Here is a 17,042-nt window from a genome sequence, read left to right on the forward strand (position 1 = left end):
AACTATTTACAACTAATTACAACTAAATTCGTGTGCTAATACACACAATATTCATTGCTGCTTGTAAAGTACCTGCAGATCCAAGCTCAATTAAGTTTCTGCACAGTGAAAGGAGAGCAGCAGTAAGGAATACCTCAACAGATTTCAGGGAAAACATTGTTCTCAATAGCATCCACAGCTACAAATAATTTTACAATTTCAAAATGTAATTATTACATATTGCAATGTCTCAGAATATTAAGGGTTTAATATTTTTGGCGTACAAAAGGTCTGTCAGGAAGTTCAATGTTAAATGGTCTTGAGAAAGTCATTTAACCATTGCCTACCAGTTTCCCAATCTTATGAAGTAAGGCTAAGTACATACCTCACTTGCATAACGTGAGACTTAAATACTTTGAAGTCCTTTGACTACAGATAGGAAAAGTGTTAAATTTATCACAGACTTCTCCTTTTATTTTACTAATGAGATGGGAGTGTCTGGCCATTTGTCACTTAGACTCGCATTATGATTTCATCGGAGGGACACATCACCCAGGACCTTTCACTCATGGCTATTTRGGAGACTTAGCAACGTCCGGAATTAAGACCTAGTCATGCTGCTTTGTCACCAGGTGTGAATACTAAAGTTAAAGTTTATCACATGTTCTCCATGGGGCCAAGCCACTCCAAAACAAAGATGTGTTCAACATGCTGTAGCTCATTTCTTAGATTTGGCTTCATGGTATTTTGAGCTGATGTGATGCTATTATTTAGCGACATATCTTAGCTTGGTTTTCTGGTGAAGCATAAAGTTTTGGTATTGACCTAATAAACTCTAAAAAACCTTCTGTCTAATTTCTAAAATACATACCGAGCTGCAGAAAACACTTCCCGAAGCTCTTAAAAGACTACTAAGGATCATTATTGCACGGAGGGCAGTAAAATTGGCAAGCTTAGTGCTATATACTAGATACATGCAGGTAGATAGCTATGAAATGAACACATTTTAGTGTACCACAAAAAAGATCTTACCTTATTCGACTTCTGGTGGTAGGGGTGACTGATGCTGTAGGAGAAGATGAGAGTGAGAGCTGTGGTGAGGTGGTACCCATTGCCATGAGAGAGGCTGGAGATGCTCCATCAGGTGCGCTGATATCCCGTTTGATTTCTTCACTACTTCTTCGAGAAACTAAGTGAAAAATGCCCATATGTTATCATTTGCAAACAGAAAACCTTTAAACTCATTCCTGTTATCTGACAAGTATTTAATTCACAAAGCAAGCATAGAAACCCATATACAATACCACGCTTCAATGTTATTCTTGATATTTACACTTTGCACAGACTTAAAATACACCACCAACATTTATGATAAAGACTATATCCTAAAGCAAAGAAAATGCAATGAATGCATCTTAATGGAATATCACTACTTCCACTTGGGTGATTTCATGAATGGGAAGGAATTTTAACTCCAAATCATTTATTTTTCTTCTAGTCCAAGCTCTTATGTTGCTAAGGCACAGGTAGTTAAGAAGCAGAAAGTAATTTAGAGATGACAGCTGCCTTATCCCGCTTAATTTTAATCAAGGATTGGCATCTATGTGATGTTCTGGATATTAACTGAATGTTTTCAGCAGGCAAATTTAAAGATTGACCTGAAACCATTCATTCACATTCCACAGAGAAAAGATTGCTTCAACTTATTCAAGGACAAACAGGATTTTTTTTTTTGAATGAAAGCATAATAATAATTTTCTGTGCATCAAAATTCAGAATGGCTACATTTCCTCTATACAGAAGAGTTTTGAGTTAAAAGTATGAATTTTGCTTTTTACRTCTACATAGTTACTACAATTTAGATTTGTGCAAATCAAATATACAACTCTCCAAATATTTCAGAGAGTTATTTTCCAACAGCCTGGGGGAGGTACATTAGTTTATAAATACCAGATAYGAGAAGTTGGGAAAAACACTTTTGGGTGGATGTTTGTAGGACATAAATCAAAATAATCTAAAACACATTTTCTTCTCGAAACTGAAACACAGACTTGTTTTTTAATATTTTTCTCAAATTGGTTTTGCCTAGTTTATGGAAAGTACCATTTTCACAGTGTCACACTACTTGGGCTGTAAACCTTAAAGATTTGTTTTCAGAAACCACGGCTGACCCTAGGACATAAGCTTGATAGTAAACTAATGCTCTATATAAACTTGCATTTATCAAGTCTAGTTTTTAAAATTCCACTATCAAAAGTGCAGTAAACACTAACTAAAAGTAACACTGAAAAATATTTACAGGTTCTGCCAGTCACAACAACTATTTTAAAATGATTTACTGCAAACGTTCTTTTATCCTATTGAACGTGTGGAAATTTTGCTATGGAGCATGGGAATACATTTACGTGCATTAGTTAACGTATAATTATTCATTTGTTATGTAAAATAAACAATCTTCCTCCCATTTTAGAAGATGCAGTTATTTTTTTCCACCACTGAAAAAAATTCACAAATAAAAATGAAATAGATCAGAGAAGGAGAACATATTTTCTGGCTCCCTCCCTGCCTTAAAAAACAACAGCAATAACAAAAACCTACACCCACATAGTAACAGGTAACAGCAAGGAATAGTTTCTTCCTTCATATATACCTTGCATGCCAAAATTATTTTTAACACAAGGAAAGATGACATAGAAATAACCTGTTACGTATGTGATTCATACTTATCCATCTGATATCTTGATGCAAGCCTGTAACAGTAAGACAAGACACTAGAAAAGCAATTAAAAAAAAAATCTGTTGATGAGATAAAACAGTATTATTTTACCACTGGGCTTAAGTCTCTTCTCTAAAATATTCCAATAGGAAACTTACAGACTAAAAAATAAGACATTCAAAATACCCAAAGTTCTGGACAAGAGCTTGGTGGTTTGAACACAAAAGTTCTCTCTTGAAAAAGTAAGATCTGCAAGTATAGCAGTGAAATGAAGAGTCCCTACTTTTATTAGGCGTCTAGATAGCGTGACATTACCCGAAATAGACTTGGCACTTTCCATAGCAGGTACTCTGGGCAATGATGCTGGCCTGCTGGTAGAAGATGTTCTCAGCAAGTGTTCTGGACAAAGAAAAAGAAAACGTCACTATCAAAAGATTCCAGTTAAATCTAAGAGATTCAGGTACAAGCCATGAATATTATCTACCAGCTACTGAATGAGTTTGTCTGTTTTACTGACAGCAACTGTTTTTATCCACATGAAAGAAGGCCTAAAATTTGCTGGTTACCAATGGAGTTCGCTATGAACACATCATGACCTTCTCAGTGCAGTTTCCCTGAAGCCTCTCCTGCTAATCCACTTGCCCCGATCTGTTAAAAATGAATTGTTAAACCACAAGGCTGAGCAAGGATTCCCATTTAGCATACTGCCAAAAATATTGCATGTGTCATTCACTATGTTGATTGRTAAAGCAAATTGCTTTGTACCTCGTGTGTGTGTGTTTTTTTCTTTTTAATCTTGCCCATGCAGTGGCGGCAAAAGGGTGTTTTTACATATTGTAGTGAAAGATCAGTTCTGCCTACTGCCAATGACTAAAATCCAACTACAACAAAACTCCATTTTCTGTAACATTAAATCAAAATTAGCTTTTTTAAGTTAACAAAAGTCACCCCTTAAAATAAATATTCCTTCAAATAAAACACTTAAACTGCATACAAAAGGTTTAAATACTACATTGCTGTAAAAACACTTAGAAGACAGTACCCTGAATACAGAAAGTATGAAAATGAACAATGAGATTTAAAAAAAAAATTGTGAGATCCAATTCATTAATTAGAACATGACAGATAGGAAACATATACTGCCACAAAGATACTTTTCAAATGTGTACAGTTGTAAACAGGAATTCTGTCTGGCGTGTTTTATGTCATAATTCAGTCCTGCTCTTGCATTAACTGACTATAATGAAAACACAAAAACTATATAAAGCATACCACTTTTTTTGTGTCTAAGGCTTGTGTCTACCCACAAACTCTGTTACAATTAAAGAATCCTAAACTATCTTCTTGGAAAGGCATTTCAATATTGCTAAAAATACCAAAGTATTCTAAAATTAAAACTCCAGCTGCATTGAACAAATAACCTCAATATGCATTCAACAAAAGCAAGAAGGAAATCTGGCACATACAGACTATTATGAAGTGCTACAAAAAACTTTAGAAAGCACCAGACCTCAGGAATACCAAACAGAGGAAATATACAGGCTGGAGTCATTTGGGGATTATCTTGAGAAACATCTACAAAAAACCTAAAACAGGCATAAATCAGAGAGCTACACCCAACACATGAGAGCCATTCATTCCTACAGGAAGAGCACATTGTGAACAGTGTTTAGAGTGACAAAACAAAGTTCGCAGAACAGGGAAATATTGGGAAACGGATAAATCAACAATCAATTAAATTCCATGCAATTTTTCATCTGTCTCTTGAAGATTTTTTATACTTAATAAGTTTATATTTTCTTATTGACATGCAATACAATGTTATCCATCATCCTTGTTTCAGTTGGGGGGTTGGGGGGGGGGCAGGCAAAAAAACCCAACACACAAACAAGAAACCCATCACACAATACATAACCTCAGAGACTTGCATTTTTAAGATCCGGAAAACAGTAGCAGGACACAACCCCAGCATCATCTTGCTTTGATTTTGCAAATGATCTGAGTTTATACAAACATTAAAAACTGCCAGAACGCCCATCAGGATGCAATCATGGCTTCATTGAAAAATCCAAAAAAGCATCTTTCTGATAAGCCACCATATGTGACGAAACACAAACAAATCAAAGTTTGTTTCTCATTTTGTAATTAAAATATAACAAAGTTAAAATATTCTACTTAAAAAGTTTATAACATGGTGATGCTTTGGATACTAAAAGATAGCAAATACAAAATTTATATTGTTACTAGAAGAGTTTAAATGAATTTGAATGAATACCTTGAACAGGGATTTCAGCATAGCTTGGTCTTTTGTCCGTCAAAGTAGCAAGGGGTTTTGAAGCCGAGATTGGTCCACTTATAGAATGCCTCTGAAACAGAAAAGCACTTATGTCACTTAATGTGAAGGTAAAATAAACAGTAAAACTATGAATTACAGAATAAATTTTATAAATTCTGATATCCGATGTCATTACTGATTTAAAAGAATTAAAAATAAAGGAACTTAAAAAATACATAGCGAAAATACTTAGTGAAACGGGTCATCTTTACATGTTGCTTTTCATAATCTGAATATATATGTGCACATATATATATACACATTATATACGGATATAGATATATACCCCCCATAAAYTGATGTAACATTTACTACTTTAAATTTTACTTCTTCTTAAAAACCTGTTCCAAAAACCAATGTTGCAAATTAACATTGTGAAGTTACATGCCTTTAATTGAAACCAGATGCAGTTTTTGTGTTAATCTTCACCTTCATTTATGTTTTGTTTGTATGAACCTGTTCCAGTTAAACATGATATGTTTATTTAACCTTATACATCCACCTATATGTAGCCAAACTTTTACCGCTTGTTTTATATCATTAACATGTGCCTTTACAACTTAATGGCTTTTCCTGGAAAGTTAGGATGAGAGGATATTGGGGGTTGGTAACACCACAACTCATCACTAAGAAAAACCCTGGGGGGGGGGGGGGAAAGTGTTCTTTATTCAGAATGTCAACAGCTTTTGTTAACGCCTAATTAACTGAGATACTCTATCAACAATTGAAAAAAGATATTGTTAAGTGTTTGTCAGATAAATAATAAAATACAAATGCAATTGTTTTTTTTCTTTATAAAGTCAATGTAATTTCTGTCCTAACTCTAAAAGGAAATTATGAACTGGCACCAGCTTTGCAGATTTGAAACCTACATATGTTATTTTAATGATAAAAATAAATTTTCCACTGTATTTTGTTCCTGTTGCTGAAGAACCTACAAAATAATAGCTAAGAGGATTTCTCCTTATTATTTCCAACAGAACTGTTTAGTAAACTCCAGGCAGTCAGACCTATATGAATGAAGTGGAACAGAATAAGACTTATACAAAGTAAAACTTCTAGACATGTTTTTCAGAGAGAAAAAGATTTTAAATAGTCTTTTTTACTTGTCCACACCACAGCTAGAAGATTACTCAATTTTTTTTTCCACTGTATGGTTCACATTAGAGACTGTTTAATGAAGGCTTTTCCTCTCATTCTGAATGACAAACATCTCATTTGACTTCAGATTATTGCTAGGACAACTATATAAATTATCTTCCTATTATTCTTCTTTGTAAGTTTAATGTAAAATTTTTAGCAATGCATGGCTTCTAACAGCTTAAAGCGCACATATATGACTACAGATGCATCCATGTCTTGTACACAATTTAGTAACCACTGGGCAACACTGAAATAGATATTTTAGTTGCACACTAGTGAACCAGATGTTTCAATAATTACCCTTACGCTCAATGAAACTCATACTCAATCATCGAAGACTTGGGGAAGACCATCCGCATTTGTTTCCAAAAAATTATCATTTCAAAGAGCCTACTGCAAACAGGCTACCTTCTTTATTACCTGTCCTTTCTATTAGGTTCCTATAATTAATCATATAATCAGTCCAGTAATGTATGTATCCTGAGAACTCTTTCAGCCCCTCTCTGGACCAAGATTAGAAGAGAAGGTTAAATGAGCCTTATCTACATAAGATAAAAGTCACGTGTTTCTCAAGCCAAATCACATAGGCAAGACAGACTTAACCAAAACTGTGATAAAAAAAAAAATTTAACAGTATATGCTTTGTAGCATCTCAGCACAGGCAGGATTACAGGGCTACTTATTTATAGYTTAGAGTCAAATTCAAATCATGCTTTTGTGCTAGAAATCAATCAGAGAAAACAATTGTCAGCAACTAAGAATCTARCTTCCAAAAAAAGAAAAAAAGCACGAAATATTTCATCACTTTATTATATCAAAAAGCCTGCATGGACAGTACAAAGATTATTTCTTTAAATGTGCAGATGAATGTGACTGTAATAATAAGCCACACAAAAAACTGCCTGCAATGGCTTCCCAGAAGAATTGATATTTCAGACTTGCCTGACCTTTAAAGTTCACTTCACCCACTTATGAAAAAGCCTCTCTCTCTCTCTCTCTCTTTTTTTTTTTAAATAAAGGACCATATCAAAGTGAGTCTTTGTTTAAAAAATATTAAAAAAACAAAAATAAACACAAAGAAAAAGGAAACAGGACCACAATAGAGGAAGATAATGAAGTTAAAAGAAAAACATTTCATTTTGTGATTGTCATTACAAAGATAGAATTTCAGTCAGGAAACGAAGGTACATAAAAAGCAGGCACAGTGTGGATAACCATATAGCTTTATCACTTTCTTAACTTCCGTGTATCATTTAAAAACAAACATCCTTTACAGATATTCCCAGAAAGTGACGGTATTACTCAACTGATAACTTGCTGCATATCTAAGTTGTCTCCTTGTTATAAAACAAAGTGTTTGCTTTTCTGGGTTTTGCTCCTGTTGACACTCTAGACAGGACTCAACTTTGTTGTTGCTAGTTCTTATTAAATATCCTACTATTTCAACGATGAGGACTAATGTAGTGATTAACACTCAGAAAATCAGAGAAAAATGAACAAGCTAATATGTTTATGAAGTTCCAACTGGCAACATCTATATACAGTAGCACTGCACAAGTCTCTTTTGGGGAATAATTTTTCCTGAAGCATTTTTAAAAGTGTTAGAAACATTTCTGCTTGATTGAGCTCTTGATGAATTYGCAGATTGGCCATTCCTCATTTTACTTACAAAACAAGACACGTGTGATGTGGAATCAAACATGTACGCATCCTACCAATCCTTTCTTAAGTAGCTTTTCTTTCCCTCCAACTAGAAATACATTCCAAAACAAGCTTAACTGCTACACACCGGTTCTGTCCTCCATACCAGTGTTCAAATCCCTCAACACTAAATSTAACAGGATCAAAAGGTCTTAGGAGTCAAATGCCTTTGATGGAGGCTACTAATGGGACAGAAATTAGTAAAGATGTTTTTTGCAATCTGTGTTCCTGGTCTTATATTCATCACTCTCCAGTCTTCACTGATGTCTAGCAGAAGAAAGTGCTAGAAACCTTAAGGAGTTCTTTTGGATGAGATTTATAATGAAAATAGTTCAGACTTAAATTAAATGGTTTGTATGTTTAGAGCTGTTCCTCAAGAGTGTATGCACATTTTACCTTGAAAAAAAAAAATCTGAATTTTACATATATCCCTTAAATTATTCGCAAGGCAAAAGACATGGTAGAATAGTATTTTACAGCAAAGGTGTATTATAAAAATCACAATTTGGAACAACTTAAAACAAAACTAAAAATCTAAAAATATTAATACTGGAGAAGAAACCATTATTTTTAATTATGAAGAACAGACCAATTTTATCTTTGGATAGAGACTAATCTGACTACCTTGAAGAAGGGTAAAATAGTCTCTTTATAATGTAATTACAGTAACAGATAAAATTAAAGATGCTAAGACCATCATCTGTTACTTTCTCACAGCCATTCCTACTCTGAAGACAAAGTTTCTGTCAGCTAGCTTATTACTCTTTTCTGAATGGTTTCTTTTGTAATATAAGTTACCAGCTGAATGTCAAAATACTGGAATACTGGAGCTCCAGAGGAGAAACTGCAACACAGGCGAGACAAAAAAATAGAAGGAGAAGAAACACCTGACACTTCAAATTTGAGGCAGAACTATGGCAGGATGAACCAAACCTTTAAGCTCCGAATATTTTGCTTCTGACTCTTAATGCTTGTGCCTGTTCTTGGCTATGGAAGGAAAAGTGACCTTCATCCACCACCGGGGGATCTATTCCCGATCACTTTGCACCAAATACTTCAATAAGATGTTTACACCAGTGCAACTACAGATGGCAATTTTAAAACAAACAGGTGGAGATAGTTCTTCACACATTAAGTAGATAAGACGTGGAAGTCTTTGACACTGAATTGTTTGGAGCCTAAGGTTTATATACGTTCAAAGGGAGGCTGGACTGGTGAGCAATGAGTCTGAAACCACTTCTACCTCACAAAGTTCTCCAGCCGCAAAACAGAAAGTATTTGGGGAAAGTAGCAGATATGGATGCTTGTCCTGTATTCCTCTACAAGCATCTGCTTTTGGCCACTCGTGGTGGAACCAAGCTAGTGGACTAGCTAGACTTTTGGGCTGACCAAGCAGGTTTGGTTTTAAATCCTAGAAAGCATTCTCTTTGTAACTCCTTTCCTAAACTGTTTTACAATGTTGGTAAGCTAAGTTAAATAACTGCTATGTTCCAATACTGGCTTGAACCTGATGCCAGAAGGGGGGTTTTTTGCTTGATATTTTCAGTTGCAAAAAATATATCTCCTTGTGTATACACATATTAATGAAAAAATAAAAGTATGGATTCTTAAGACTGAGGAAATGCATGTCACAGCCCAAAAAAGAAATGAAGCGATATGCATAATTCAGAGAGGGCACATGCTGAAGCATCTGTACTTGGAAGCAAGCCTCTTTACTTGAGAATCATTTTGGCAACCAATCCATCTCATCAGAATGCCAAAATTGTGCCAGTTTCTTACTAAGTGCCCACTTAAACAAATACTCCCTCTGTGATAGCATTAATTTCAGTTACGCTTAAATGCTAATAAGCACTGCAACACTCATACAGAGATTAACTCTTCCACCTTTACTCAAGGTCTTAGACCAGGGATGACATCCATAAGGTGGGAGACTATAGATCAGTTCATGTGGTGACTTTTTAAACCTTGCTTTTTGCGAACTATTGCGAAGAGTGCAAAAAGCATGGGGAAAAAAAAATATATATATATATATACAAAGATTGAGTAGAATCATATAGTAGAAATCACAGTAGTAGTGTGAAAATGAAGAAAAAAAGATGAAAATTGTTTTTAAATGTGAATCCCTTCTCTCCTGAGCAGAAAATATTCTTTAAATGCAGTTTATATAATGGAGGTCACAAAATTGCCTTCTGGATAGTTACAAGAAAACCACCTATCTTCAAAAAGACAACAGAAGCAGTTTTCATTTACATGCCCTCCCCTTTGTTTTTCAGGCAGCATTTCCTACTAATAAGCATCCAGCTATTAGTGTTTTGGATCTGTGCCAGAAGTATAATTCAAAATTCAAATAATTGTGACAGATAAAAAAAAAAAACATTAAAAGACGACCTGGAAACTTTTTGAGTGGGCTTGCAATACTGTGAGATGTTACTTTGGTTACCAAAAAAGAGAAAAAGTTCATGGTTAATTTTTAAGTACATAAAATTAAATAAGCCTTAGGCTTCACTGAAAAGCCTTTTTCTGCCAAAGCTCTAGTCTAACCCTTTAGAACATGAGATTAAGTGTGCCTTTTCCTACAAGAACACAGAAATAGACAGACATATAAAGACAGATCAATAGAAACAAAACATCTGTCAGGGTAGTCATATCTAACTGCTTTAGCAAACTGCTGTCACGAGTGACTGAACCCCAGAAAATAGCAGCAGTTTCACAAAAACCTTTAATTCTTCCATATTGCCTTTAAGTCATGTATTTACTTTATGAAATTAATTCTCAAGTGAATAAATCTGTACTAGTTGAGTGCAACAGAATGTTCAGTCTGTTTGAGGTATTGTTCCTACAGCACTAAAAACCAATACTGATACAGATTCTTCAGTGCACACGGAGAGAATTCGTTATTGAAACATTATGCTGACTTATGGTAAAAATCAGATGTTGACACTTCTGATTAGCAACATCTTGAAGGTAATAAGAGAATTACTGGTATATACTGGTATACTGGTATATACTGGCTTTATAAAGCAAGAAAACATCCATTATTTGATTTTTCTTTGCAAACAAATAGAACCTGGTCCCATCTACTTTGTCCTTAAACTTGTTGGCTTTTGCCCAAATCCAGCTTTCATGGAGTGAGATAATATAAACAGCAATAATCTAAAAACCAGAGCATTAGTGTACTGATGATGCAATCCTAGTGTACCCGGGCTTCTGTAGCAGATGAACAAATGAGACAAAGCTACAGAGGAGACAGGACAAAATACTCGGTACAATCAACAACTGGCTAAAACTCTCTCAAGTCAGTACAAAATGCATTAAGATAATCAGTTTACAGTGACTTCATCCCTCCCCAGTCAGGACTGAAACCAAAAGCCCACACAACATGGGATACATTTATACTGAAGATTGCTCACAGATTCTTCACAGATCTTAGTCCACGGCCCAGAGTGTTGCTGCCATTTCCGTGCCAGGGACAGGACTAAGGACTGACAAACAGCAATTCTAAACCTAAGGAATGCAGACAAAGTTTTCTTCCTGTACTTCTCAGTAGCACAGGAATAGTAAGGATGGGAATAGTTATCAAGAACTTCCAAATTATGTCAATTTATGATTCTCAGTGAAGGACTAAGAAAGCGCATATTAAGATATTTGGTAACTTTTCCTTGGCTGCAATGCTTAAACAGACATTACACTAACAGGACATGTAATAACGTATACCTAAATAACAATAATCCTGCAAAAGAAAATAAGTGCTTAAGGAGATATCTTTATGTGGAGCAGAGATAGGGGGACTGGAAAGGAAGAGACACCGGCTGCATCTGTATAAAGAATTTTTTACATTTCTATAACAAAGCTGTCCAAATGTCATATTCTTTAAAGTGTCATTGGGAAAACACACTTTTGTTAGACTGAACATTTTAGTAACTACTTACTTGAGGCTATTTTATTGTTATTTCCCACAAAGCCAGCCACCGTTTGTATGTTTTGTTTGTACACCACCTGTAGTTTCACATGCTCTTCTTCACAAAGAAGGTTTAAGCGCAATCACAAAACACCTACCTGCATAGGGGACACAGCAGCAGCTGGGGGAGTTTTCATGGGGCTTGGGCTCAGGGGAGTGCGAGGAATTGTGGCAGCAGCAGGACTTGGAACTAGTAGAAACATAAAAAGGAAGCCATCACAAGCATTGCATTGCTTTGCAGTGAAACAGAAGACTTGTTTGTATACAGCAAACTCCCTCCTTGTATTTTACATTACTAGTTTTCCCAGAACACAACTTTCAAAGTTTCAATTGGTAACCAAGTGCAGAGTCTGAGCATTTAAAAGTGTGCCTATGCTTCCACTCATATGTAATTACATTCATTTTCTGTCTTGAATATATATCACCCACAGTAAAAACATTTTGAAGTTTACAGGGGGGTGGACAGGGCTAAGGTGCAGAATACGATTATCTTGAAAGATGTAAATAATGACATTATTGGTTCTCTGATCTCCAAACAAATAAAGACATGGTAGCAGGCTACTGGGTCCACAAGTAAGATGAGAAGGATATCCCATATCACCAGTTGCTCCTTTCTTTTTTCCAAAGTCCATAGGCACTTATGGACTACTGTTACTGTTATATAGGCACTACAGGCCTACTGTTGTATAAGACAGTCCCTAAAATTTTGGGATTAAAAAAATACCATATTTTAAAAAACATATGATAGCAGCCAAGGAAGTATGGAGTTGTTCAGTCAGCCATCTGATTACTTAATAGCATGATTAGACATGAATGCTGCGGAAGGAGACTGATATCAGCTTGCAGTAAAGGTAGAAAAAAAAAGGCGGAGTGGGTTTGTCATTTTACCAAACTGACTTTGGCAAGGGAGCTCCTTTATCCAAGGACAGATTAAAAACCCTTCTAAATTAACACTGGGAACAAATGTTCAGGTTATAAGCAATTAAAAAATGATGTGCGATGCACAGTACGGGTACTGTATATTTCCTTGTCCACCCCCCCCCCACAGACTTATGACGACATTACTGTAAATAAATTTCAAAGCCAAAAGGCTTGGGGAGGGAAATAATTCAATTCATACAAGCCATTGCATACAGTCAAAACTAAAACCTAAGTGTTTCCTGTTTCAGCATAATTACTTGGATTTCCTCATCCAGCTCCCCTTTAACAACAGCACCTGTTTTCACAAACAGAGAGTTATAGTAAAGTCCATTGTCTCAACAGTAAGATCTTTTTCGTTTTAGAAAATATTCCTTATTTCTTTTAATAGGCGACACTGGTTGGACCTCATTTAACTTTCACTAGCACTGCATTCTTGAGAATGCAAGTTATTAAAAGAAGCAAACTTGGCTCTAGCTATTACATGGCTTCTAGAATGCTTAATTTGGCACATGAAGTTCAGCATCTTAATGGGAAGACTGAAGTCAGCTGTGCTTCCAGGTACAATTATACACATAATTTGCGTCTATGTATTTCTAATATATGGGAGCATTGAATCGCTGTCTAGCATATGAATCATTGGCAATGTGACAGTGAAGGGGGGGAAAAAAAAAGAAGATAAAAAAGGATGTTTGCACTTTACCATAGTGAATGACCTGTTGTGCAATCTAGTTTAGGTTGGTTTGTTTCAGCCATCACTTAGATCACAACAGTGCAATAAAGCAACTTACCTTTGAACTAGATAAGCCACCAGAAGTATACATGTCAACATATGCAAATCCCTAACTCTGTACAGCTACTTCACTGGTTAAAAATAATTACCTTGGGAGGCACTGTCAAACGACTTGATGAGTGTTTTTACAGTAGGAGTTGGCTCTGAGGAAGTAGATGATCTGCGACTCAGCCCCATTCCCTGTCTCAGGGCTGCCAGATCTCTTTCTACAGCATTCATGTAATTGTACACTCGACCACGTTCTTCTTCCTGCCTGAAAACAATATGCAGCCCATTTAAATAATTTGAGAGAGACTTTAACATGGAACGTGTTAAAACTTGAGCACAAATCTGAAGCCAACCTGAAAATCAATGGTCTCATCGATTCATTAAATTAACCTAGTTTTCCTTCCATTGTAATTTAGCAATAGATTATCAGCCTGAATTATCACTGTAAACTCTTACTGTTTATCAGCAAGAGACCTTACACACCAGGTGAAAAGTCTGTCAGATCAATACTCAATTTAAAGCTTAATTTCTGCCCATCCCTCAAATATATACATGCACACACGTATGCATGTATGCTATTGTTTGGAAAATTTGAGGAGGAAGGACATCGCCATTTCATTTGAAAACAATCAACTCAGAAAAAAGATTTTTCTTCCCTGCCTGCATAAATAGAAAACAATATTATGCAGCTAAGAATATATTTTTGACATACCTCTTTAGGTAGAGTCTAAACCATTGTTTCCAAGCAAAAAAATTTGGAATTTTAGAACAGAATATTTATGGTGGTTATTGTATTTAGTGTCACTCACAAAACAAGAATTGTTGGGAAAACCTATTTTCTACAGTCTAAACTAATTAACTGTTGCCTTATTTTTGCTTCAGGCACTATAGTATACTTTCCCCCAGTACAGTAGCTATACTACTTCTAAGGAATTTATTTCAGTTGCCTTTTAGTGCTTCACCTACAGTGAACCAAATGTCAAAGATGCTTGTGTATTGAGAAATAACAAATACACTGTTTGAAATCAGCAAGCTGATTCTACCTTTAAAAGTGCAACTGTAATCTTAAAGGTTCATTTTCAAGCAGTTACTAAACAATTACAATTCTGGCTAAAATGTATTACTAATAGCTGTTCATACTACTCAGTTTGGTGACCTCACTTCAGCTAGTATGCCTTACCCCCCRCCACCCACCCAGCCAGCTCATTTTCTATTTCCTGTGTAACCAGGCTGCTCTTCCTATCTCCTCTCTCTCTACCATTAGGTTTTTTCCAAATTATGTAGCCTGCATAATCTCATATCCAACTGGTCTCTCGGTTAAGTGTAACCTATCCTATAAAATGGCCATCTATGCGACACACGGGATTGTTTAACATACACATCACAAATATCATTGCTGTAATTGTTGGAAGCTAAACATCTACTCAGTCCCTAGAGACAAAGCAGTTGGGATTCAAATGCTGATGTCCAAGATGTCCGTAATCTATGGATTGAAGACTTTAATATTTCTGAAAGATGTATGACTCACTTTCTACATAACACTGTCACCTAGCTCTAGTTACAATACATTATAATTTGAAGTGGTTTTGTTAAAAAGTTAATTTATATACAAGGCATGTCTAATTATTGCCAGAAAAAAAGTTACCAGTGGAAATAAAACAGTATAAGACATATGCAGAATCAGAGAAGGTTTCTTTCAATGCAAAGAAAAGCAACTGTATTTTTAACCACACCAAAAGCCCTGGCAGCAAATAGTATTTGTGATGGTACAGGAAAACTAACACTGCTCGTTTTTCATACTGAGAAAAACTAAATCATGTCCAGCTGTTAACTGGGAAAAATCCTTCCCTTCAACCTGGCCTTGTAGAAGGGCCAAACTGGATATACTTCGAGAGATAGCACACAGTACAAAGAAACAAACCTATAAATACATATATACTATTTTTTTATATCTCTATATTCATTTATTTTAAATACAAGTTTACCTATTCCTTTCCAGTTCACTCCTCAAAGCCTACATAAAACAGCTAGTTGAAATATGGATCCTCTCAGTGAGAGGATTTATGAACTTCCAGGGTCTCAATAATTCAGTTAAAATACTGAATTTCCAAAATTGTACCCCCCTAGAAAAGAGATGAAATCCCTGTTGTCTTTTGCATACTTGCGTGACTTTATTTCCTCCAACTCTTTAGTGAGCTTCTCATTTTTCTCCTGAGCTTCATGTAATCTACGCTTTAGGTCTCCTATCTCTTCCTGGGCCTCAGATTTTATATCATTTGCTATAACCACTGCAGTCTGTAGATCAGCTTGGAACTGACGCCATTCTGCTGACTCCTCCTACAAGTAAACAAAACTTTAAATTGAAAGCAGCAGCGACAACTTTGAAGCTTTAAAAAAAAAAAAAAGTTATCCCTATTATTCATAGTTTTCCTACACTGTTACAGGAAATAATTTACAGGAGTGATAAAGGCACTCATCTCTGGCATTAAGCACAACCTAAACTTACAAGTTATATTGAAAAAGCTCTGTTGGAAATAATTAGGCTTCAACAAAGATCCTGAACTTCATTTCTAGAAACTCAGAAAATGTTTATAGTGGGGGAAAAAAACATATGTATGAAGCTATGCATCAGAAGACACATGAGCAATTTCTCCCAAGCCTAATGCCATATTTCTGGGACACAGAGAATCTTTCAAAAATTAATTCTTTAGTCTCTGTAGTTTGTAAAGATATTCCAACATAATGCCGTTCTCTCAGAGTAATTATTTGAATGCTGTTACAGCTAATGATATTACCTTTACACAATTTCACGTGAAGGTCTTAAGACATTCCAACATACTATGTATTGATACTTTGGGTTTTCAGGTTTTAACCTACCCGAAGTCTCCTGTGAAGATTCTTTATTTCTCTTTCCATGTCATGCTTTTGGTCCTGAAGTTTTTTAACAGTATCTGGAAAGAAAGTCAAATTCAATACAAGATCTTAGTCAGGCATCTATTTACTTAAGAAACAGTAACAGAAAGAGCTGGTAAGCATTTTTAAAAACTTATTCAGAAAATACTTTTTTTTTTTTTAAATAACCCAAAGCCATCTGGGGAAAAACAAAATGATCAGAAGTTACCTAACAAAAAATGTCAATACATACATACTTCTATATGAAGGGGGGAAAATTGGCATAAGCTAATTCAATTCTGATACAAACCCCAGTCTCTTCTCAACCCTTCACAATATTAGCATGACAAAGAAACAACAAAAAGCAAATAAAAATAGTGTACACAAGTAAAGTAACATGGAAGGATCCTAAAAATATGGGTGTTTGGAGGGTTTTTCTCTTCAAATATAAGTTGGAGCTATATTAAACCTTTTAATTCACACTTCTTCGTCACAAAGCTGCTGGCAAAGCACTCACAGCTATGCCTTCACCAGGGATAAAATCCCACTCGTGCTCAAGAATCTTACATCCCCGTGTATCAGACCACTGTTTCAAGTTGAAATATGCTATACTTAAAGC

The 17,042-nt window shown here is 35.4% G+C and overlaps 1 protein-coding gene across 1 annotated transcript in view; it reads right to left on the reverse strand.

The window, feature by feature from the left end:
- Positions 1 to 17,042, reverse strand: part of SPECC1L (sperm antigen with calponin homology and coiled-coil domains 1 like) — a 69,421-nt gene that overhangs the window by 19,926 nt on the left and 32,453 nt on the right. Inside the window, exons 6-12 of the mRNA XM_026075105.1 lie at positions 16,409 to 16,482; positions 15,693 to 15,868; positions 13,633 to 13,796; positions 11,931 to 12,022; positions 4,971 to 5,061; positions 3,011 to 3,094; positions 1,012 to 1,168 (exon numbers count right to left, since the gene is read on the reverse strand). Of these exons, the coding sequence (XP_025930890.1) occupies positions 1,012 to 1,168; positions 3,011 to 3,094; positions 4,971 to 5,061; positions 11,931 to 12,022; positions 13,633 to 13,796; positions 15,693 to 15,868; positions 16,409 to 16,482 (838 nt within the window). The remainder of the gene's footprint in view (positions 1 to 1,011; positions 1,169 to 3,010; positions 3,095 to 4,970; positions 5,062 to 11,930; positions 12,023 to 13,632; positions 13,797 to 15,692; positions 15,869 to 16,408; positions 16,483 to 17,042) is intronic.

The sequence above is a fragment of the Apteryx rowi genome, unplaced genomic scaffold (assembly GCF_003343035.1).
Source record: "Apteryx rowi isolate R43461 unplaced genomic scaffold, aptRow1 scaffold_40, whole genome shotgun sequence".
Taxonomy (NCBI): domain Eukaryota; kingdom Metazoa; phylum Chordata; class Aves; order Apterygiformes; family Apterygidae; genus Apteryx; species Apteryx rowi.